This window comes from Muntiacus reevesi, chromosome 2, assembly GCF_963930625.1.
Source record: "Muntiacus reevesi chromosome 2, mMunRee1.1, whole genome shotgun sequence".
NCBI lineage: Eukaryota > Metazoa > Chordata > Mammalia > Artiodactyla > Cervidae > Muntiacus > Muntiacus reevesi.
This window is the reverse complement of record NC_089250.1, coordinates 18424374-18450880: the sequence shown is the minus strand read 5'-3', so window position 1 is coordinate 18450880 and position 26507 is coordinate 18424374. Positions and strand designations below refer to the sequence as shown.

The 26507-nt window shown below is 39.1% G+C and overlaps 1 protein-coding gene across 13 annotated transcripts in view; it reads right to left on the bottom strand.

Moving 5' to 3' along the window:
- PARD3 (par-3 family cell polarity regulator) overlaps positions 1-26507 on the bottom strand; it is a 553895-nt gene that overhangs the window by 318924 nt on the left and 208464 nt on the right. For all 13 annotated transcript variants that reach the window (XM_065921047.1, XM_065921054.1, XM_065921051.1 and 10 more), the window contains exon 3: positions 23908-24088. In XM_065921047.1, the coding sequence (XP_065777119.1) occupies positions 23908-24088 (181 nt within the window). The remainder of the gene's footprint in view (positions 1-23907; positions 24089-26507) is intronic.

The window sequence follows — 26507 nt, the reverse complement described above, 5'->3', positions numbered from 1 at the left end:
AAGTCATCAGAACTGAAGGTTTAGGTTTGGCTGTTTGGGGTTTTGTTTCATCGCGGAGATGGTGGTGTTTGGCCAGTGGGATAGTGAGAGAGGAAGAAAACACATAGAGAAAACTGCAGGGGCAGAGGGCAGACGCTTAATTCCACACAATTAAAACGACTGCAAGAAATTTGTGTGGCTAAAATGTAGCATTAAAGAAGCGATGGAGAAAGTGAACACCAGGGAGGGAGCCCTGGATGAGTCAACCAGGGTCGTTTAAGTCAGAAATTCTCCAACTTTCATGTGCATACAACACACCAAGGGATCTTGTTAAGATGATTCCACAGATCTGGGATCATGGAAGATGAAATTCTGCATTTCTAGTGTAACCCTGACATCCAGGCTGCTGCTCCCGCCACTGCACTTGAAGACTCCGCAGGGCTGTGTGTGTGCTCAGTCGCTCAGTCAGGTCCAACTCTTTGCAATCGCATTGGCTATACCTGGGCTTCTGGGTTGATGAGATTTTCCCGGCAAGAATACCAGAGTGGGTTGCCATTTCCTTCTCCAGGGGATCTTCCCAACCCAGGGATTGAACCCTTGTCTCTCACATCTCCTGCATTGGCAAGGCGGGTTCTTTACCACTGCTGCTGCTGCTGCTAAGTCGCTTCAGTCGTGTCCGACTCTGTGCGACCCCATAGACGGCAGCCCAGCAGGCTTCCCCATCCTTGGGATTCTCCAGGCAAGAACACTGGAGTGGGTTGCCAGTTCCTTCTCCAATGCATGAAAGTGAAAAGTGAGAGTGAAGTCGCTCAGTTGTGTCCAACTCTTAGCGACCCCATGGACCACAGCCTACCAGGCTCCTCCGTCCATGGGATTTTCCAGGCAAGAGTACTGGAGTGGGATGCCATTGCCTTCTCCGTCTTTACCACTATGCCACATTAAAACTTTCTTTAGCTGTGTTACAACATTTTGATGGGCTCTCATCAGCTCGTGTGTTCCTTGCCTCCAGCCCAGACCTCTGAATGCATGAATGCATCCTCTGCGTATCACTCACAACACCTTTACTAAAGTACATGTCAGACGGCAAAACTCGGAGAGGTTGATCCCGTGGGGTCACAAGACATCAGATTAAGCCCTGGCACCTCTCCACCCAATGCTGAGATCCAGTTGGAGTGCTCTGAAGTGACCAGAGGCCACAGACCCCTCCATCCCTTCTTGTCCCTCTAAGAGCCTGGAGGGCACCTCCCTCGCTAAGGAGTCCCCAGGTTCTGGAAGCACAGTGAGTCCACGCCTTGTGTCAATTTCACTGATTAGAACCGGTGCTCTCTCACCCATCTCCCTTGTTAATCTCAGAGGTTCCACCCTCAGATCCCAGCCCAGCAAGTGTTTGCTAAAATGTTGTTGTATGAATGAATGTGACTACCCATCTATCTCCATCTTTTCATATTGACTGTCTCAAGTATTATAAGGGCAACCTTTTTAGCAAAGAAAAAACAATTACAGATATTAGATGGCCAGAGAAGACCAAAAATAAAAAAGCCAGGGTGGTTTCTGTTAGGAGAAGCTCAAAGAATTACAAACTGATACATTAGTGATAAACTCTCTCATCAAGAACCTCAGCAACATTCTACTATTTATTATTAACTTTGTATTATTGTTCTTCACTCAGTGTTTGCTCTCCTCTGAAAATATTTGAGCTCGAGTAAATCTAAATTCTTCATATATAATTTTATATGTATATCTATCAAATCCCTTATATGACTTCCACTGTACCAATTTAGTTCAACCACCATGTAAATTAAATTTTGAAATTATCAGCTTCACCTGACAAGTATCTGTCTTTCAAAATTGATGTTACCTATTGATGGTTTCAGAGATACTCTAAATGCACAGTGCCCTTTCTCCTTTGACATTTGTCTTCTATTATTTTATTAAGGATTCAAGTAACTCAGTAACTGTCAAGTTAACTTTTGATTAGCATTATTCTACCATTCCTTTATTATTTTAACCTTTATTTCATAATACTCTATAAAAGTGTAATATTTTTCTCCTAACCAGGGACCAGCTTTTCACCTATTTCATGAGACAACTTTCTATTCTTTAAGAAAGTACATTCTTTAAGGATGTAATCCTTTCTATTATTTAAGGAAAGTACAACTTTCTGTTATATAAGGAAGGTCCTCTATGTAAGTAGACTTTATAATTATTTCACGAGCATATTAACTGTCATCAGCTACTTCACAAGGAACTCCTTTTTTAAGTGTTTTTTTTTTAATGTGGACTATTTCAAAACTCTTTATTGAATTTGTTACAATTTTGCTTCTCTTTTATGTTTTTGTTTCTTGACCACAAGGCATGTAGGATCTTAGCTGTCCAACAAGGGATCAAACCCACACCCCTTACATTGGAAGGCAAAGTTTTAACCATTGGACCGCGAGGGAATTTCTTAGCTGGAAGGGCCAGCTAAGAAGCAAAGCCCTTCTTAGCATTCAGGTGGTAAACTTCCACCAGAGTCGCTTTGCATCATTATGCTCATATATAGATTCTTCATCCTGAACCTGAATCTTCATGGTACCAAAAGCTATACAAGAAGGCATCAAAAGTCATTAATTCAATACAAATATCTGACAAGCACCTTCTGTGTGCTAGGCACACTTCTAGTTTCTGCCCGTAAGTGACCCCTCAAGGACTACACACTCTGGTGATACAAATCACCAGAGAGAGCCCTTGTCCATTTCCTTTACTAGTGATGAGAAGGACAATGGATAAACAAGGACAGATAATGTCACGAGGTGACCAGTGCTGTAAAGTGAAGCTGAGGAAGGAATCAGGGGCTGCGAAGGTGGAGGAATGCTAGTTTACCTGGGGGAGCCTGACAGCAGCACTAAGAAAGCATTCAAACAGCTCATTATCCACTCTCCTGTCCTGAGTGTTCCAGTTTCAAATTAATTCCTTGCTAAGAGCCTTATACATCCTGGCTATTCATAAAGCCATTTGGCCCTGGTTGCTGCAAGGCGGCAATAAGACTGGATATTTCTGAAACATATGGCCTTGTGTCTGTTTGTGTTACCTTCAAAGTGCAGAGATCTTTCAGAGCTAATCTAATCCATCCCTCCTTTTTGTTGAGGAAAGAATCATGTAAAAGTAAATACATCCTAATCATTTGTAACAAGCCAATTAAGTCTGTAATCACTAACACTCATTGAACATTTACTATGGGGTCATGTGTGTGCTAAGAATCTTACTGCATTAATTGATAACCTCCTCGGAACACCGTTAAATATCGGTTACATTATTATTCCCACTTAATAAGTAGGGAAACTGGTGAAGCTAACCTACCACTAACTGGTGGAGACAAATCCAAGCCATGATAGTCAAGCCATGTAGAGAACACCCCTTTCCAGGAAGCACGGAGTCCTGCAACACCAAGGACTGAGTGAAAGATCAGGGCTCTGACGTCCCCGCCAACCTGAAGAAGAGCAGTAAAGGCATGTGGGTTTGCTCAGAGCTGCAGGGACACCACTGTCACTAAGCTAGCGGCTCCCCTGATGCTGGGATCTTTGCAATCCTTTCCACGGGTAAAAAGAAAGGTCATGAAAGAACTTCAGAATGAGACACTTCCCTTCAGCTAAGACTGGCAGACAAATGAGACTTTTAACTTCATCACAATTTATTTTATTCTTAGGGGATTTGTGGGGAGAAATGGGCAGTGGTACACACTGAAGTGGGGTGACATCATGGAGTGTGTGTGTGTGAGTGTGTGTGTGTGTAAAACTAAATGCTTCCTGCTTCATATCCATATAGGAAACACTGATGGGGATTAACAGGTTCAATCTATATATTCACACAGTATGTCACTACAACCTTGTGATGTAGGCTATATATTTGCCGAAAGACTCTTCTCAGTCAAATATGTAGTCTGTTTCGGACAATAATGCCTGGAATATACTAAGTACTCAACAAGGGCTAATTCTCTCATCTGCAGCCTTGCTATACCTGACCTTAATAAAAGGTCAGAAATGCAGGTCAGTACTACGGTCTTCGCATCCCCACCATGCTCTTGTTTGTAACTCTTTGAGCTAGACCCATGGGTGCAAATAATCACTAGTCATTAAAAATGATCTCGGAGTATCCTGTAAAATGTGGGTTCCTGGTCCCCCACAAAGAAATCCTGAAACTTGGGTCTAGGGTCTAGGACAAAGTCCAGACATTACTTTTACAAGTTCTCCAGGAAATTCTATTTGCAGCCAAGGCAGCGAATCACTGCTCTCAACCAGAGAGCACTGCACATCTAACCTGGGAGATCTTGTTAAAAATACAGGTGCTAATTCAGTAGGTTCTGGGCAGGGCTGAGAGACTGCATTTCTAATAAGGCCCCAAATGGTGCCTTGGACTAGCAAGACCCCTATCTGTGCTGCCAGGTAGGTAGCCACGAGCCAGAGTGCGCAAAACATGTCATTGCAAGTTTTTATATTAAATAATTCTGTCAGATACTGAATTTAGCTAAACAAAAATATAATTCAATAATGAGCAATTTTATACTCTCCGTTTTATTAACTAATCACTAAGAAAGAATAAGATGTGAAACGGTCCTCCTGCATCTTTTTAATTTGAAAATGTTATAAAGAGAAAACAATCTTTCAACTTGTTAGATATAGGGCAAATAACTTGCATTTTCTAAAATCTCATTGGACTTTTTAATGTAATATTTTATGCTTATATTTGCATATTTTGATAACCATAATACATGACCATGACTCCCCAAAGAAACAAATATTTACAGAAGAATTTTTTTAAACTGATATATGTGGAATGAACCTATGTGACAATTCAAATCCTACTGCAAATCTGTATACAACATAGAAAATTCCAATAGTAATGGGAGATGGGGAGGAATCCTCTATTTATTATATTAAGAAAACCAAACAGCTGCTAGTCTGCTTTTTAATTGAGGAGATAAAGCACTTTAATATAGATAAAACATTTCTAATATTTAGGAAGTACTTTTCCAACTATAAAGTCACGAACTTTACCCATAACTCTGACAGCCTGACAAGCAAGCAAACAGAATTCAACCCAAGTGTAGTTTCCTAGGCAACAAGCACAGATACGACCAATGGAAAAAATGAAAAGGAGAAAAAGCATTGCAGCATTTCCAGTGGGCTTGAGAAATACATTTTAATTGTCAAAATGCCACAAAGACAACAATATTGAAAATCATTTCACTGAAAACGATTCAAAGCAAAAAGCCATTTTCATTACAGCAAACGAGGTGTGGAAAAATAGAAAAATTAGGTTCCCTTCCTTTGCTCTGAATTAAGTAGGGACGGTGATCAATCTTGGTTGATTTTACAAAATTTATCTACATTAGTACAGATTTTTAATATGCCTCCTTAGTTTTCTCGACAAATAGGACCATACATTAATTCAATGGACAAAAGAAGAGAGTCACCCAGAAAGACAAGGCAGTACAGGATACAGGGTGCGTCTGAGCATCTTCTTTACAAAGACATGCTCATACCTGCTTAGGTCTTAATCCAGATAGGAAACCACGCACTTCACAACACAGATTAAAAAGCACTGGGCTGTCCATATTCTCACCTGGCTTCTGTTTCGTCATCTGTAACAAGAAGGGCTTGGATTCCATCGCAAAACCCTTTCTGGCTCTAACAGCTTTTGATTTTTAGAAATAAAGTACAGAAGGGCCGTTTTGTCTAAAAACACTAAGAACAAAACACAGGCTAGATTCTAAGCCATTTTAAAACTTTTTCTTCACAGGATGTAAACTTTGACAGCTAACCTTTAGAAAATAATATTGGAAATGTTCTACTACACAGCTATTTAAATGTCTACGTCTTACATCAGCTTTTGTGATGGCATTTGCTCTTATATTTAGGTCAAGAACATTTACTTGGATTAACTAAAATGTGTTGGATGCTCATAATCTATATTTTCACACAACGTGTCTGTCACTACAAGCTTGTGAAATAGTCTATATTTTCACCAAGAGTCTTTTCAGCCAAACATTTAGTCAATTTAGGAACTCAGGTTGAATTGATCAAGTAATTCAGGCAAAACTACCAATTTAGTAGCTGCAGGCAAATGTCACTGAAATGTTTTTCTGATAATTCACCTTTCAATGATTGATGAATTAAGGGAATGAATAGCAAACTGGTGCTTCCAAACAAGAATATGTTCACAGTTTTTCTTTTTCTCTCTTGTCTACCCAAGAAAGTCAGATTAATACATTATAATTCATTCTCCAAAACCAATCACCTACCCTTGAACTTCATTAGATCCCTTTAATTTCTTCAGGAATCAGGTGCTTCCCTGAAATCAACTTGGGTATCTGGGTGCACTGACATGCCTCCCTCTTTTTTTATATATACACACTTGCTCTCATATAAAAGTTATTACAATGAAAGAAATGTAAGTTACAACAGAAAAAGTTAATAATTCAAAAGCTGAGACATACGCATTCCGAGAAATATCAGCACATATGTTGGTAAGTGGGGGCTTCCCTCGTACCTCAGCTGGTAAAGACCTCCCCGCAATGCAGGAGATCCTGGTTCAATTCCTGGGCTGGGAAGATCCCTGGGAGAAGGGATAGGCTCCCACTCCAGTATTCTTGGACTTCCCTGGTGACTCAGATGGTAAAGAATCCGCCTGCAATGCAGGAGACCTCAGTTCGATTCCTGGGTGGGGAAGATCCCCTGGGGGACGGCATGGCAACCCACTCTAGTATTCTTGCCTGGAGAATCCCCATGAACAGAGGAGCCTAGCGGGCTACCATTCATGGTGTCACAAAGAGTCGGACAAGACTAACTGAACACAGCACAGCACAGCATATTGGTAAGTACATCCTCATAAATTAATTTCAGTTCACTTATAATTACCTTTCTTTTTGCTTTTTATCTTACTATCTAGATTCTTCAACTGTCTACTCTTCAGAACACTGAACATCATTAAGCATCCGTAGAAATAAGCTCTTCCATACATGATACATGTAAGATCAGTTGAAAGAAAATTTAAGCAATTTGGCCATTAAAAGAAAAATGAGAAGAGTAAATCCTAAAAGAATCTCATGAGTAGACAGACTGAAATTATATGTATGTCTGTGAGGAGTCTGACAAAGCCTAAACTTGATTAGAAAGGAAATGTTAAAAGATTTCTTTCTCTTTTCATGTGAGCTGCCAGGAAACAAACGCAAAGATTTGCAGATTTAACTACTATGTGTGATAGGTAGTATAGATATATATAGATTATATACAGATAAAATTTTCTTTGTCTTGGTTTCCAACTTACATTTTCCTTTTTCACAATTCTCTACTTTTATTTTCTAATTATTATTTTTAGTGTTATTTTTAGAAATTCAACATAAATCCACATGTGCTAGATAATCAGAGAACATATCTAACATTATTGAGTCTGTACAGTATCAACATTATAATTATACAAAGGAAGATAAGCTTTAAAGTATCAAAATTAACAGGATATATACAACTTATTTATTCTAACATATCTAGAACTTAATATGCTCAAAAAGTATATGTTGAAGAAATCAGTTAATTGGCATTGAGTTACTCCAAGCAACAATATTCCAATTAAGCATCACACATTTCACAAGAGACCTGGGACTGAATACAACGTCTTCCTTTATGGGGGGGGGGGGGAGAGTAACAGCAAGTCTTTGACTCCTCAAATTTCAAAAACTCTCATATGCTCTAAAGCAAATTATGGGGAAAAAATGATCATGACCTAAGTGTAAGATCTTTACAAGGGATTAAACAGTGACTTGACAAGCCACAAACTTTTAGTGCTTGCATTTCTAAAAAGAGAAATCCCTATTGAAAAAAAAAAAATAGTATTCAGTATCTTTCCGAATTAATCATAAGATGCATTCAGAATAAACTGGCCATTAGAGAGCTGACTTCATGTCAAAACCCTACTGAATTAAAATATCAAAAATAAAAATCAACTACGTTTCTAGGATAGCTAAGTCGCTGGAAAACAGCAAGCAGGAAAAAGAACCCTACCTCTGTTTCTCATCAGGGTAAGCTGAAGCAGGCTGAAGTGTACTACTAGGAGTGCATTGTCAGCTATGCTATGCATACCCAAGAATGGGTAATCATCACACAGGGTTCAAAAATATGGTATGAAAATAAATGCCAAGGATGACAGGAAAATAAACATTCATGGGGGAAGGAGATTATGTACATTTTTAGTACAAACATGGCCAAAAATCTGAACATTCTCTCTCCCCTGATCCAGTGCAGTGTCCAAATGTTGCTAATCTATATATCGATCTACCTGAAACACTCTCTCTTCCTCCTCTACAGACTTGTCACAAAATTGCTCCAGGCCCCTCACAATTGGAACTATCTGCAGTAAATACCTATCATACTTGCCTTATCCCACTGTTTTTAATCAAAATCAAAATGTGTGACTTCTCTGTGCTTCCACAGGGGATGTCTAGAGTTGGTTCAAATCATCTTATGAGAAAAAATAAAGATTTAAGAAATTTTTGAGAGTTGGTCATTGAACAGAACTATTATTCAAATTCAAATTATATAAACTTATTAAATAGGGGTTTCCCAGGTGGGGCTAGTGGTAAAGAACCCACCTGCCAACGCAGGAGACCTGAGAGATGTGGGTTCGATCCCTCAGTTGGGAATGATCCCCTGGAGGAGGGCATGGCAACCCACTCCAGTATTCTTGCCTGGAGAATCCCATGGACAGAGGGGCCTGGTGGACAACAGTCTATAGCATTGCAAAGAGTTGGACAGAACTGAACAACTAAGCATGCATGCATATATGATCACAGAGGAATCCTCGCCTAGTCCTGATGCTCTGACTTACCTGATGGTTAGCATCTATTCTGTATCATGATCATGTCAAAAATTTTATGAATTTATTTTTGGCTTTTCGAAAGCTTGCATTTTCTTTCATAATCCTAATATTTAGAGACCAAACAAATGCCCATACAGAGACTAGGATTTAGCAGCCTGCATAAATTAAAGCTGAAGACACCAAACTTCCATTTGTCTATTTGTATTTCCCAACAGAGGACAACTTGCAGTACCCTGTATTTGTTTTCCAATAGAAAGATACTCCAGTTGATAGCATCCTTCTTCCTTTGAACCTTTGCAGTAATTGTTGTTGATCCACAGGGTCACAAAGAGTTGGACACAACTAAAGCAACTTAGCACACACACATGCATGCATAATTAAATAGATTATATTAAAACACTCCAGTATTCTTAGGCTTTCCTGGTGGCTCAGCTGGTAAAGATCCGTCTGCAATGTGGGAGACCTCGGTTGGATTCCTCAGTTGGGAAGATCCCCTGGGGAAGGGAAAGGCTACCCACTCCAGTATTCTGGTCTGGAAAATTCCATGGACCTTGGGGTCACAAAGAGCCGGACATGACTGCGTGACTTTCACTTTCACTTCAAAACACATCACTTTCCAAGTCCTTTCCAAGCTGTCACTGTGTATGCTTGTGGTACATCGATCGCGTCTGTGCAGTGGAAACACCATACAGCACTGCATCTCCCACCAATTCTGTGCTCAGGGGCAGGGCGCTGGGGACATAAAACTGGCCAGTGAGAATGTTTACACCATGGAAATGGGCAGATGCCACAGGCCAGGCCTTCTTTGGTTTTCAGAGACACAACTGTTAAAAGGTTACCAGTGCACCAGTGGATCTGCAGAAGCAGACAAATCCTCTTCTCCTGCAGTCAAGAAAAGCACAAGACACCACAGGACTGCACTGCGAGTCTGTGCAGTCAGGGAAGACCACAGGAGAAACGGTGGCTTCGAGCAGAGTCCTGAGAGGTAAGTCAAGGTGAGGCAGGTGAGCAGCGAGGGCAGAGAAGCGGCTTCACCACACTTGTGGGGAAGCAGGGAGCTTAGGGCCCCGGAGGTCTGAGACCCATCCAAGAAACTCAAGCAAGGGGACTTGTTACAGGGTAAAAAAGACAGACACAAGACAGTTCTTGCAAACTTTACCAAAACTTACTGATGTTCAGTTCAGTTCAGTCGCTCAGTCGTGTCCAACTCTTTGCGACCCCATGAACCACAGCACACCAGGCCTCCCTGTCCATCACCAACTCCCAGAGTCCACCCAAACCAATGTCCACTGAGTCGGTGATGCCATCCAACCATCGCATCCTCTGTCATCCCCTTCTCCTCCTGCCCTCAATCTTTCCCAGCAACAAAGTCTTTTCAAATGAGTCAGCTCTTTGCATCAGGTGGCCAACGTATTGGAGTTTCAGCTTCAACATCAGTCCTTCCAATGAACACTCAGGACCGATCTCCTTCAGGATTGACTGGTTGGATCTCCTTGCAGTCCAAGGGACTCTCAAGAGTCTTTTCCAAGACCACAGTTCAAAAGCATCAATTCTTCGGCACTCAGCTTTCTTTATAGTCCAACTCTCACATCCATACATGACTACTGGAAAAACCATAGCCTTGACTAGACGACCTTTGCTGACAAAGTGATGTCTCTGCTTTTTAATATGCTATCTAGGTTGGTCATAACTTTCCTTCCAAGGAGTAAGCATCTTTTAATTTCATGGCTGCAATCACCATCTGCAGTGATTTTGGAGCCCAGAAAAGTAGTTAGTCACTGTTTCCACTATTTCCCCATCTATTTGCCATGAAGTGATGTTACTGATGTTAACTGTATTTAAAAATATTAGGAAGCCACAGAAGGTTTTGAGGCACTGGGGTGAAAGGAGGAGATGTGGGGGTTACAACAATCACTCCTGCTACTGCAAAATGGACTGCAGAGCTGCCCTACAGAGGACTAGGAGAGAACAGCCAGAGATGGGCCCGGGAGCTCTGCTTTCCTGACAATAGAGCACTAACAGCAAACTCTTTAGCATGCAGGTTTTTGTTTATTTATTATTTAAATGCATGCTCAACTAATAGAGGCACTATTAACCACATACAAGAAATGGTAAATTCTTGAATACAAGAAAGTAAACAATAAACTAATGCAAAGTTCTAGTACTCTGTTTCCCTACGTCCCCAGTCATGACCCCACTGCAGAGACCACCAGCAACACCATCCTTGGAAGCTCAAAGGCAGGTCGTGAAGTCACAGGGCCTGGTGAGGCTGTGACAGCTGGGGACAGAACCACCCTCAGTGACAATTACAACAGACCTCTGCAGACTCCAGCATCCCTGGCCAGTGCCATATTCCCCTAGAGTGCCCACCAGAGATGGCACAGTGATCTGGAGCCATCCTCTGGCCACTCAGTTTCACAAGGGCACATATAGTGCCAAACTCACTAACTGAGAGGCCATTTCTTCTTCACAACTTGAACAACAACAACAAAAAAAATGAAAACACTGGTTGCCGGTCATGGTACAAACACCCTGGGTTCCTTTTGAGGGACTCCCTACAAATACCAGCATGCTGGCAGCTCTGTGTTCTGGCATCTACTAACAGCCAAGCAGAACGTCCACCAATGCTTCTGACACCTGCTAAGGACGACCTCATCATACTCATGGTCATAGTGCCCAGGGAAACATGACAGAGTCCTTTTGTTTTTTTCCCAGCTGTGCCTCACAGCTTGCAGGATCTCAGTTCCCCAACCAGGGACTAAACCTGGCTCCTGCCAGTGAAAGCATGTAGTCCTAACCACTGAGCCACCAGGAAACTCACAACACCAGTCTTATTAGTTACCATAAAATTTCACCACCCAAATAAAGGAAACCTGGAATTGGCATGAACAACCTGTGCTGACTAGTACCACTAGAAAGACTCACTCTCAAATAATCACATCATCATGCACTTTGAGGCACCACTTTGAAAACTGAAATCAGACCAGAATGCTCTTAATTTTAACCCACTTTTAGGCTTAGCAAAATAAAACCAATGTACCCACACAGCAGTCTCTGAATACCTTTCCCCATTCAAAGGACAAGGCTGCTTCAGGAAGTGACTGACTGCAGATGTGGGGCAGAAAATATATAAGAAGAACATGGAACACATTTCATGGCAGAAAGCGAGGATGCTGCCATTAAAGGGCTCCCAGGAGCCAGTTTAGAGAGGTCACATCACTACAAATATGGATGATCTGAACAATAACAGAGCAGACAGAAACAAGAACTATACTAGAGCTTATGAGTTCTTGTGACTTTTTTAAAGAAGGAAACAGGAAAAAATGAAACCAGGAGAATGCCAGCCAAAACAAAAAAAAAACAACAACAACCACGTTATTGTGAAAACTAATACAGACAGAGACAGAATCAGGCATTTGGTCTGTTCTTCTTGGACATAGGGTATCTCAGAGTAACAAACCAGTTGACAAAAAGATGAACTTTATAGAAATAATGTGGCCAATAAGTGAAAGAACTGGAATATCAACATGCTACAAACATTAAAAAAAATCATAATAACGGATCTAGGTAAAAATTACCAATGCTGCTAATATCACAAAACGAGAAACAACAACCAGGCCGTTTGTGTCTCCTGAGTGAACCATAACATACAATAGCAGCCAGAGACACCTGTCAGAGAACCAAACCAGAAACAAGACACCGCATCTAATAACTTCCAGGTTACAAGCAGCACAGGGTACATGAGGACACAGCAGATGCCTCAGATACGCTGCTGTTCATTGTTGTTCAGTCACTCCGTTGGGTCCGACTCTTTGCAGCCCCATGGACTGCAGCACAGCAGGCTTCCCTGTCCATCACCATCTTCCAGAGCTTGGTCAAACTCATGTGCATTGAGTCCATGATGCCATCCAACCATCTCATCCTCTGTCGTCCCCTTCTCCTCCCGCCTTCTATCTGTCCCACCATCAGGGTCTTTTCTAATAATGGACTTGGCAGAGGAAAACCACAAGAAAAACAGTCCAAGGAATAAATGTGTGTGTGTGTGTGTATACATATACTCATACCCATGTATAGATACATGCAGACACACACATAGAAAGAGGAACTCATAGACCAAAAGAAATATATCAGTCAGATGTAGTATGTGGATTTTCCCAAGATGTTGATTTAAACAAGCCAAATAGAAAAACTACATTTACAAAATAGAGTAATGTTAATACTAATATCACATTACATAGCATTAAGAAAGTATTATATAAGGTTACATATTTACAGTTTTACTTTTTAGAAATAAACACAGTACTGAAATATTTTCAGAAGAAATTATATAAGATCTAGAACTTACTTTGAAATAATGCTATTTGGGGGAGTACAGATGAAACAAGACTAGCCACCAACTGATAAGGGTTAGAACTGAGAGTGGGGCATGGCATTTCCTTACACTGTTCTCTCTAATCATGTATGTGCTTGAAATTTTCTATGATGAAAAACTGAACAGAAGACAAGTAACCTTGCAATATTGAAAATTAAAAAGACAAGTGAAAATAAGCAATATAATGATACTGAGTAATCGTCTTTTTTTCTCAACTAGGGTTAAATTTTTTTAAAAGCTATGCAAAGTTGCATATTGATCATGACAGTTTCTTTAATATTTTGTGTACTACAATTGAATGAATCTCCTCTGAACAGACTGTGCGGACTTTATGCATTTATTCAGAAGATGCTCAGTTTCCCCGAAAAGATTTGCTAAGTCAAGCCTCTTAAAATGCTGCTTCTCACAAATTACAGGGCTAAGAAGCAGCAAGAATTTTAACAACATGATTAGTGGGTCCAGGTGTGGCCCCTGAACCCCATTTACTCAGCTGTGCCTTGATTTTGAAAAGGTAAGGAACAAGTGCTACTGTAGTCTGATTTCTCCCATTTTTCAGAAAGATGAAGCACATTTGATCAAAATCAAGGCACAGATATAAAGCAGTTGCATTTTCCCACCACACACCTAGTAAATCTTTTCAAGCAGCAATGGATTGACAGACAATAAGTAATGGTAGAGAAGTGAAAAATATTCTTACATTATTTTGATGTCTTAAAGTTTATTATGAGAAGATGCTCAAAAATGTAATAGTTACCAATATAGTTAGCAGATGAGTAAACAGGAAAAAAATCTAAATTTTCAAATATGAGTAGCATAAAATCTTAAAGCTCGGAATAGAAATTGAAAGCAAATTATAAAAACCAGTCACATGAAGATAGTCTTCACTGTTTATTAGCTTCATCTGATTAATAACTTCCTCAAAAGTCTGATGTGTATTTATTTCAAGGGCAGAGTTTATGAGAGTAAATGAAGAAAAAAATCTAGACAGACATTTCATTTATTTCGAAATGTAACATATTCATCATACAGAAAAAAAACTGTCCCATTAGTTTTGAGAAATATCTTCACGTTATATAATATTCTTTAATATTGCTATGGACATTTGAAGTTAAAAAGCCCATATTAAAATTCAGTTTCCTGTCAGTCAAAAAGGGCAATACTTGTGAAAAGACAAAAACAAAGAATCACTGCAAATCACACATATACACACACACCTTCTCCAGACATGGTTAGTACACCACTGTCACGACAGTACTGACTCTTGCATATGAAGGTAGATTCCACACACCAACATTTGTGCTATCCATGACAGTGAAGCATCATTGCTATAAATAAATAAATGGGAATCAAAGTCTACAATAGCCAAGTTCCAGAGAATAAAACTATGCCACTAGTAGTTACTCTATTTGTAGCTCAGATGTTTTTCCCCCTAAGTATATACTCTGTCTTTAAAATTGGTAAGGTATAATAACCACAACTATGAAACCATCTATAGCTAAACCAAACTTCTCCTCTGAAACAATTAAGTCTTATAGTAAGATGTAACACAAATGCAGTGATTCAGTATGTCTTGATAATAAAGGAAGTGAACAAAGATGGATGATGTAACCATCAAACAGAGAGCGGTCATTTTATATGTGTTTTCAGCAGATATTTTTTCTAATTAAGGGTCTCAGTTTTCTACACTTATAGAGGATTGTGTCAAGCATATTCAATTGAGGATATAAATGCAGAAAAGTGAAAGTGTTAGTCACTCAGTCGTGTCTGACTCTTTGCAACCCCTGGGCTGTAGCCTGCCAGGCTCCCCTGTCCATGGACTTCTCCAGGCAAGAATACTGAAGTGAGTTGCCATTCCCTTCTCTGGGGGATCTTCCCCACCCAGAAATCAAACCCGAGTCTCATGCATTGCAGGCAGATTCTTGACCAACTTTTACCAACTGAGCCACCAGGGAAGCCCCAAAGATGACTGTTCGCAAAGTTTTCACACAAATTTACAGTCTTTGAGAACATAGGAATATTGAAATATATATAAAATAGTGTTCAGTTGCAAATGTTATCAAACATTTCTTCAGTGTAAAAAAAAATCCTATTAAAGGAACGTTAGCATCCCTGTAAATAAAATTAAGAGATCAAATACACGTTTGAACTTGGATCAGTTGAAATTTTATGTTCAAAGTTATAAAGAGTCTTTTTATCACATTTAATTATGCAGCAACTGAACTGCCAAAGAGGTACATAAGCAGTTACAACATAAAGCAGCATATCAGGAAACGCAGAAACAGGAAAGAGCACTGTGTTTTAGAAAACATTTCTTTCTTTTAAAAAAATTTAGTAAATGCCTAACAATCCACTTCTTTACAAGCAAACAAATAAAGAAGGTGCAGTAACACAAAATAAAAGGTCTGTAGATGAATAAGCCCATGAAGGCTTGTTAGAAGTGGTCTTCAGTCACTTCAACACCTCTGTTCAAAGCAGAATTATTAGAAACTCCTAGGAGAGCTCAAGAATGTGAACTGGAGGTGAGGTGATATAGAGGTTCAAGAATGAAAATTACATCTAATACTCACAAGTTCCATCAATTTATGTAATCATCCTAAGGGCCATGCAGATCTTAGTTCCGTAACCAGGGCTTGAACCTGTGCCTTCAACAGTGGAAGCATGGACTCCTAACCACTGGACCACCAGGGAAGTCCCAGGGACTCATCACTGACCTTGCTTCTGCCTCCCATTCCCAACTTCCTGACTCTGGTTACAAAAAGAAGAGTTATTATCCAGCATTAGTAGATAATTCTACACTACTTATGCAAACTGATCACCAGCTGGTTTTTGTTGTTCTAAATCATAAATCTTTAGGCTGTAACATCTCTGCCAAGCAAGAGAATATTCTTTTCCAATGCATTAACACAAATTCTGTATTTAAAATAAATACTTCTCAAGCTGATCTAAATAACAAATTAACCAGTAGATCAGCTATGGTACAAATTGACATTTTAATTAAATGTGATGATGGGTTGACTAATCTAGTAGTAGTCTGAACTGCCCTTTGGCTCCTGCTCTTTCCATATTACGATTAGTCCTAGATAGATCCAGTTGCAATCTTCCATCTTTGAACACCTGAATTATCTCTACAAAAATGATTATTTTCCTGAAGGTACATGCTACTCGTATAGTCCTTCCTCGTACAACCTAAGTATCAGCTATATATGTGTGTATATGTATTAGGTGGGCCAAAAAAGTTCATTCGAGTTTTTCCAAAAGATTGTATGGAAAAACCCAACAAACATTTTGGCCAACCCTAACCATACAAACACTTATTAGTACGGTACCACTATAAAGACAAGAAAACAACCCTTATATAACACTGTCGAAACAGAACTGCAACCCAGGCAACAAGCTGTCATTGCTGTATTTACCCTTCACTCTGTAAGAAAGAGCTGGAAAATAACATATCGAGATTGCTTAATCCTCAGAACAGATAGAAAACATAGGCTGATAAAGAAAAATGTAGAGATAGAAAGCTTTCTACAAATTTTAGAGAGAACACAAATGGAAAGGCATTCCACTGAGGAACAAGAAGGGTGACAGTATCTGAGAATAAGCCAGGTCCATGGTCTGGATCATTTTGGAGACCAAGAGAGAGAAACAGGAGGGTTTGGTAAATGGATGCACAGTCCCCTTTTTGCTGTTATGAAAATTCTGGATTCATTTAAGTCCTGTCAAATGCCAACAGGGGGGAACTACGAAACAGAAGCATCAACTCCAAGCCACAGAAAGTGCTGGACAGACATGATCTCCTCTTTCATGTGTGTCTGGGACCACGAGCACTCATGCCACTATGCCCACTCGCTACAGCGCCCAGGCTCTCCGTTAAGGAGAAAGATAATTTGCTGAAATGTAGGCAATGAAGTGGTAAATAATAATTAAATTAACCTAAATGTCAATATAAATGAAATCTTTAAATGCAAAATAACTTAATGAATTCATACAGTGATTTAGACATGTTAGTTTTTCTTCAAAACGTGGCCACCACAGAGATCACTAGCTGTCCATTCCAGGGAAAAGGCAGAAGAGGTGACAACCTCAGGGGTGCCTTTAAAAATCACCCTACCTCTGGGTTCCTCTCCATTTGGGACTCACACAAGGATTCTGAGAGATGAAGTCGGTCTCTAGCTGCAGACAGGAGCTAACAGGATGAGGAACACAGGCTGTTTCTGACATTAAAAGCAATGAAAGACTAAATAAGCAAACAGTTTCAAGAAGAGCTATACAAGAGATCTATATCAAGTGCAACAAGAAGAGAAGAAAAGCTGTTATCTGCCAGGCTTTCATGCTGACAAAATAATCCACATATGGGTCTCTCTGTGACATCCGCTAATAGAAAAAAAGAATCTAGATACCTGGTTAGAATGGAGGATGAAAATGAAAAAGAAAGCTTGTTTACAATCCAATCGTGTCTGCTCAAACATTTTCATAGAATTATTTTCTCTCTGTAATGCACTTCTTATTGCGATGTGAAAATGGGCTTTCTTGCTTGGATTTAAATTGTACTTTCTTAACATATTCATAGCTATATCACTTTTACAAATGTTCAAGTGTCAGTAACTGTTTCTGTACCTGATAAACAGATAAACAGTGGGCACTTAAAGTATATTCTCATACAAAGACAAGAGTACAAGGCAAGACTTCAGGATCAAGTAAAATATACTAGCCAAGGACAAAAAGAAGTGATGAATACAGCGGTGATTGGACCATGGGGAAATCTTGGGCTTGGGGGCAGGGAGAGGCGGGAAATCTGTAAAACTGCTCTTCCTAGATTTCAGCAGGTGCAACAGACACAGAAAGCTCCATGCACAGGTGTCCAATTCTCTAAGGTTCAGGGCACGGAGACCACACACAGGCGGCGCTGTGAATCCTACAGGAAACCTCGTCACTGACCAAGGATCAGCTGCTAACTACAGTCCAAAGCCCACCTGACCACACGAGGCAGAGAGTTTCTAAAACATACTCCTCTTCCCCATGGTCCACAGTCGTCATTATTAAGAGTAAAATATTGTATACATGTGATGTGTGGAGGGTTTTTTTTTTAATTAAGTATTTCACAGAAATTCAATTAAGCAATGTAGGAAACCAGTGGTTATTCTGCTGAAAGATAATTGGAAAATACTGGTGTCAGACAGGAAGCGCGACAGCACTCTGACTCCAAGTCTGGTATCTCGAAATGTCACAAAGGGACTTTGGTGTACAGTAAGTATCGATGCATTTTCAGCAATAACTCCACTTGTCTTGAACGTAAAGACATGCACTATGGTTGCAGCGTAAGCGCAGCCTCTGTTAGTTCACTCCGCTGAGCCTCAGATGACCGATGGTAAAGTAGGGGAGAGGGACCTGGTGGTTTCCCAAGGGACTGCCTGCCACTACAAGGATACGGAAACCTGTCCCAGCATCCCTTTTACAATACACTGACAGCCTTGGTGGGGAGAAGTCATCCATATGCCTAGACTTTCACGTGCTGCATGGAAGGAAAGGATTCTTGGGTTAAAGAAGCAGATATAAATGACACAGTTCACTGAAAATACTACACTGTTTCTTTGTCGAGTGTTAAGTTCCAACTTAAAGACCACAGACAAAATGCTTCAGCCCAAGGAATCACGGATGGCTTACATTTTATCAGCATTTTAAAACCTAACATTTCTTGTGTTCTGGTGTGGGGGGAACATATATTGGCCTTTTCTTCTTTTTTTAATGGATGAACCGTATGAAAAGGCAAGTTTAAAAATAATTTTGCAACCAAAATTGCCATATGTTGATGTCTGGTTACTTCACTGGAAAATCGACGGATGAAATAAACATATTTGCCACACCAGATACCAACCAAAAAAGCTTTCTTTATGGTACTGAAATGCTGTCTGTGGAACAAGCATCTTGGTCTGCAGACAGTACGCCTGCTGCTGAACTGCTGTCGCCTGACAGCCCGTCTTATCTGCCAAATTGCTCATTAGGCCTGGCAATTTTCACCTGCGCCTCCAGTTTATACTCCATCAGGGAATAAACATCAGTCTGCTTGCACCATCCTAGGTAGTGAGCTTCCAACACCCCCCTCAGTAACCCAGCCCCCACCCACCAGGAACTCTCCAAACACACTCACCTTGTGTACACACCATTATTTTTAAAATGTCAATTCGGCTTCCAGCTCTTAGAAGCTGGCTTAGTTTAAATGAAGCAAAAAGCACACAAAAAAGAGATGATATGCAAAATAAGCCATATATTACAATGCAAAATGGGCTGACCAATAATTTATTTAATTATTCATGCCAAAAAAGAACATAAACAATGTGACTGGAGTGAAGAATGTTCATTTTGGGGAGTATTTCTGAGTTCACAGGTGACAACAGAGCAGAGCGGAGGAGCCCTCTTCCAATTGGATATGACCCATTCAACCTTGATTGTAAGTCTGAAAGGAGAGTGCTCGAATTTATAAATAAACAATAGAGGTACCGTGGCAACCAGAACAAAGAGGCAGTGAGCGTACTCCAGGCTCTCTGCCTTTGCTGCTTCCACTGATGCCTGCCAATGAGCACTCTGACATCCAAAGGCGGACTGATACACAAAAAATAGATACAAAAGAGGTACTTTGTGGGCAAAAAGCACCAAAGATATGAAACAAAATGTCTGAAACCCCATAGAACAACTTTTGATGGAATACTGTTTTTCATTTTGCAGAAGTAAAATATTCACCACCAACCCTGCAATTAGCTAGAAAATTACAATAATTACAGCAATTTTGTATCCCATCTCCAATCCAATTAATAGATATATGACCTTGTCAACATGTAATAATCAGATTGCATCTACAACAAAACTGGATGAGTTTTATAGGCTGAATAGAACTTGCACAGTAAGAAGGTAATTATTTGAAATACTGAGAATGCCATTTGTATGCCATGCACCACTTCACAAGTTAAAAGGAAATAAAATAGGAATATTATTTCTATTTTCAATATATATTTAAATTAAATCTGGAAAATAGTATTCTAATACCAGTTAAAAGGATAGATCTCTAAACCAAAGATCTTAGATCTCCTAACAAGAGAAAACCCAATCTGTATATTCTTGAGTATGAAAAAAATTTAGAGCTCAAAAAAGAGGCAGGGGGGCTAACTTCATAACACAAGCTTGTATAGCAATTGTTGATGTCTCTGTAAGTTCTAAAAGCCAGGGAGCTAGTAAAATCTTACCAACTAAAGAGCACCACTTCAGCAACATTTTGCCAGAAATGGTAAAAATTCACTATAAAATTAAAATAGCTCAGAAAAGTTAAAATGTTAAAAGACAATCTAATCAGATACTTTGTTTCTCAGAACTTCTACAGCAATTTTATTTCTAGGGCTTTTTCCATCACTAGGGCAAATGCCACCGCCAAGGTATCTTGAATCTTCAGTCTGGCTCTTCCAAAGGAAACACTAATTCAGCATTCTGGGGTGAAAAGGAATCCTGCCAGCATTCTAAAGCTAGAGTACCCTCAGAAGGTCTGGCCCTATAAACAGCCTTTAGAAAAAATTTTTAAAAAGAAAAAAACATCATAGAGTGAGAAAAATAAGACTTGGCCTCAATGATCTGCTCCAGAAATTGTGCCCTTGAGCACAGTAAGTCTCTCTAAATCTGAATTTGTGAACATTAAACACAGAGGAAGCTAAGTTATCTATAACAGAACTGTGAGGTTAGGAGAACACAGTTCCAATTTTACTTTATACAAGAGTACTCCACCCCACCCCACCCAAGAAAGGTAGTGTGTTCTATCCAGGAAGACACATTCTATATACTTGGGCTCTGTAACTCCTCAAACCTTTAAAATATCCATAAGAACTGGGTCTGCACTCAAGAGATGTCATTATCACCATCCCCTTTCTACAATTTCCCATTACTCTAGTGTTCATCATGTGTCAGACACTATCAAGAGTTCAAGCATCTCATTTACTCTTCACGGTCCTAGGCCAGCTACCTTGAGATGCAGGAACTGAGGCTGAGCAAGGCCACAGATTGTACTTGATGTGGTTTTGCCTTACTTTTTCTAAACCATGTTCTAGAAAGGAGTGTCTGCAGAGTAAGCTCATGTTAAAAGTGTAAAGTACAATAGACTCTCAAACTTATCAAAAGTCTATTTTCTTAAAAAAAAGAACAAGTTATCAGCATCTGGTTATCATTAAACCAAAGTATACCTATCTATGACTGAAGGATGCAGAAACCTGCCAAGAGATGCCAGAACAAGTTTGAAGTGTTTGCTGTCAAATCATCACCTTCCTCATTTGTCACTCCTTAAAATGGCTCTATTGGCCTGAAAACCTCTGGATTTCTCCACTGTGACAGAGGAGATCCAATGACCAGGGCCCACAGCACTTCTGGATGCCCAAATGTCCTGATTTTTTTTAATCAGAAGAGGAAAAGTAAACTTTGGGAGAAAAAGAAAACATTTTCATTTTTTCCCTCACATCACAAGACAATGATACTTCTAGAGTTTTCTTAGCTTCCATCAGTTCCTTATAGAATAAAAGAGATGAGTGAATTAATTCATAGAAAAACCATCACCTTATTTCTTCAAGATAAGTATTGAGGCTTATTTATCTGAAATCCTATATTAACTATGCCTCTAACTGCAGTTGATTATTGCATGACTGAACAGATCTCTACATATTGTTGGTTCCTTTCCTTTAATACCTGAAAATGAGGAAGATCACTGAACATAAACTCCTTGATAGCAAAAACTTACTAACTCAACTCTAGACTCTGATCACCTAGCACAAAGCCTGGTCAGCACTGACTGACCCTTGTTTTATTTCTGAATGAATAGTATTAATACCATAGAAAATGACTCATAGGTATGGAGTAACTTTTACATAGTCACCAAACCTTGTATTTAGTACATGTTTTTAACATGCATTTACCCAATGCCTGCCAAGGACATAAAATCTAAATAACCTTAGCAAATAAAAGTCAGAGCTTCTTGTTCTTAATATTTGTGTATTTTCCCACTGGTGGCTACAAGACAACATATACGCTTCAAATATAGCTTCCTTTTCTCAATAGAAGCAAGGTAAAAGAGATGTTTGGGGTTGAAACAGAGTCAGCCAAATGTAGGGGGTGGTGGTGGTGTAGAAATCTTGTTGAATCGGTGAAGTCAAAAGATAAAAACGGATGGGCAACAAGTCATTCAAATTCTTCCTAACTTAAAGACAGGACTGGCCTTTCTTCCAGCACATATCTAAATTTAAGGTGCATCTTGCTATATAAAGCACATGAATAAAAAAACTACAACAATAACACAACAAAAAACTCTGTACTTCATTATATATATTGGTGTAATTACTCACATAAAGACACTGCTTTCCAAACATCAGGTACCTATGAATACTTACACTATTATTTAATTAAAATTTTCTTTAAATTGAAACTAGGCAATCCATTTTTTAAACACATTTGCTCCAAGCAGATAATCATTAAAGCATGGACTTATTGAGTCAGTATATAATAAAAGAAAATGACTTGTGCACACTCTACATATTACTTCATATACCATACATGGTACACATATCACATTTTGGATCATCAGATGTGTTAACTATTAAATTGATGTCCTTTCCTTATTCTACATAGATAGATAGATAGAAATATGGAGATATTATATAGTAATATATTTATGTGTGTGTGTGTGTGTGTGCGTGTGTGTGTGTGTGTGTATGTATACCTAATATATCTCCAAGGGACAGTGGAAGCAGAAATAGTTTATAAACATCTAGAAGCAAATTACCAAGATGCTGTAGACTGCTACCAATACAGAAAGTGGGGACAAAGATACATTTTGCAAGAAAAACTGCATATTTTCAAAATTATCTAACTATATTCTATATATTACTTTTATATATTATTCCATATCTCTATGTGAAGATCCACTGAAGATGACCAGTAACATCACACAAGATTAAACTTTCTACTTGAAAACTGAAATGTTTCTAAATTAGGTGTGCCTAAAAGATAAGTGATTTCTAATATAAAGCTCTTGAAATAAGCCTTCTTTCTCTTACCAACTGCTCAATGATAAGATTATACACTTACAAACACTAAATATTATATTTAGCAGACATTCTTCACATTTGTGAGTAAAAGAAGTGAAGGAATGGCAGGAATGGCTATAGAATTCTTCAAGCTAGTGTACTGGAACTTGGACACTCTGCATCCTAGGATTTCTACTATAAACCCACTAAGTCTGATATTTTCTTTCCTTGAGATGGTATCTCATATCACCTCTTCCAGATCCCTGAAGCTAACGCTGACCCCCTCCAGATAAAGATCCAGAAATGATTATAACCAAGTTGACTATCAATCAAACATGCTCTGCTTTGTTTCAACGGAAGGCTTTTGATTACTTCCATTTGTTCTAGCGTTCAAACAAAACACATAGGAAGAAAAATTCAAGTAATATAACTTTAAATTATCCTTATTGATCCTTAGTAAGCTATTAAAAGTTTACCAGTCCAAAGTAATCTAAGCTCAATCCAAAAATGTAAAGAATCTTACTTATCTCTCTTGCAAAAGACATTTGCCCAGATTCTAAACTTAATCAATTTTAAACAGATAATGAATTCCACTCACAGGAGCATGCCTGAATAACAAAAGTTGGCATCCCTGTAAATGAAGATGAAATATGCACTTACTCGCACGAAGGACTGAAGGGGTGACCTCGATCTCACTTGTTGCTTGGTAAGGCTGGAAGGCTGAGACATTGTTGGTGCCGAGCTCGCTGCCGAATATCTCTGGGCTCTGGGTGCCTGTGGAGCTGGCACTGGTGCCATCACCTCCATGATGCGGGTCTTGCTCATCAAACACGGCTACCAGCTAGAAATGACAGGTGAATTTGCAGTTATATACAAAGGCATTTGAAAGGACAACCCCAAACTTACACCATCTTTGGTGTAAATAGTGATATTTACACACCCAGGAATGTTATATTTTAGGAAGAGGAACTTCAGAGAAATAGGCTTGCCTGGGTTTTGATACTTTTACATTTCTAAGTTGTACATGTCATATCCAAAATTCTACAGGTGGAAAATAATACAATGGTTTTGTATCTCAGAATGCTAAAGGGGATAGAGTGGATTTAAATCTTTTTGTAGATAGTATATCAAGCAGAAAAGGAAATGCATATACCTATACATAAATATATATACATATATATGACATATAGTATACACAGCATAGGGTAATAAGGGGCCCCTCATGTGGGAAGAAGGGGATATGAACTGTCATAAAGCATCTGCTCATGGTGCATAAGAAACACAGGAAGGATAAAAGAAATTAATGAGGCTGGGAGCCTACAGGGAGTTAGAGGGAACAAGGCTGAAAGAAAGAGAATGGGAGCAGGTAATGAGGGTAATGGGTGGTGACACTTTCCTGAACATATTTTTCTGTAACTCTGACTCTTGGAGCCATCAAAATAATTAAAATATTTAAAACAAATAAATAATTGAAATCAACCAAGAGGCAAGGTGGAGGTCTGGAGGCTGGATAATCTAAAATGGAACACAAACAAATAAACCTGTTACAAATGAAAAACACAACCACACAGAAAAGGGTGGGGAAGAAAAGAACTAAGTAACTCTGGAAAATTATTTTCACTGTTTAAAGCACGTCTAAAGGAAAAATGACAGGAACAGAAATATTGCATTCAATTAGTAAGTTTGTTTCTCACAAGCATATGATTTAGAAATCCATGCTACTTCTACTCCTACTATTACTACTATTATTACTATCCCTTCTCCTCCTCCTACTACTATACACACACCTCAAGAAAGAATGAAAAAGAAAAGTATTTTGGATAAGAGCCAAAGTTCTTACAAAGTTCAAAAACAGAAGTGACAAAAAAAGAAATTAACTGTAGTATTAGATTTGAATTGGAGGCATCGATATGAACTCAAGGTTTTCATAAGTAGGTAGGTAGGCAGGTACAGATGGATGTGAATCCATGTGTGGTATACAGACCACACATGTATGTCCTAGTTCTGTCCACTGCGAGATCCTTGAAGCAATGACATTGCTTCAATGTCAAGTTACTGATTCAAGAACCAATGGATATGAAAGACCAGATCTTGGTTTCTAATACCATTTTCCAATAAATGAACTAGAAGTTCATAGAGAAACAGTTAACTCCAGGGGCAGGGTAATAAAAATACCTGATGAGCCTGGAACACCTTATGATGTTAAAGAGAACATCTAAGGGAATCAGGGGCCAACCTGAAGGAGCTCTGAATCACCAAAGCCATCTGGGACACTTGTAAACAAATAATGATAGCATTAGATTTTAACCCAAGATAAAACTAAACCTCCTTGAGTCCATAATGATATAATCAAATAATCAAAGAAATAAATGATGGAGAAAGGACAGCTCTTCCTTAGTGGAGCATCCAAATTAATAAACATGGAAAAAATAAAGAGAAATCATCAGTAGGCAATCTCCACAGTCAGAACTGTCACAGGCAAGATCTAACAGTGGATGCTAACATTAATGGTAAGAATATGATCAGAGGTGGACATCTCAAAGTATCTCCCTGTAAGATGCTTTTTAATTAAAAAGAGAAAATAGTATCTTGCAGGGCAGAAACTTGACAGACAGCATTTCGCTAAGTAATAGGATGTGTTGACAGCATGTACTCTCTGAAAAATACACCAAGAAGTATACGACGTTACTTCCATGGTACTCCTGCCCAAAACACATAACTTTGGTCTAATTGCGAGAAAACATCAGACAAATCCAAACTGAGGAACATTCCATAAAATAACTCCTATTCTTTAAAAATATCAAGATCAGGAAAGTAAAGGGCTGACCAAACTGTGCACCTTGGAGGAGACTGGGGAGAAATACAAACCGCATGCAGTGTGAGGTCTTCGCCTAGATCCTGGACTAGGAAACAGGCATTAGTGGAGAAGAGGTAAAATTCAGATGAGGGCTCTAGATTAGTTAGTATGTACTCGCTACTGTTCATTTCCTAACTTTGATAACTATACTATGGTTATGTAAGATGTAAACATTAGGGATAGGTGAAGAGTATATGAAAACACTCTGTACTATTTTTGTAACTTTTCTAAAAATTGAAAATTTTTGTAATACAGTATTACCAAGTACTGTATAAATTCACTCCATTTAAACTCACTCTATTTCTTCTTACAACTAAACAGTGGCAGCACTACTTTAAAATCTCAAAGAGGAAAAAAGTTCTATGGCACAGAACACCTTGGCCATTCACCCTCCAATCCCATG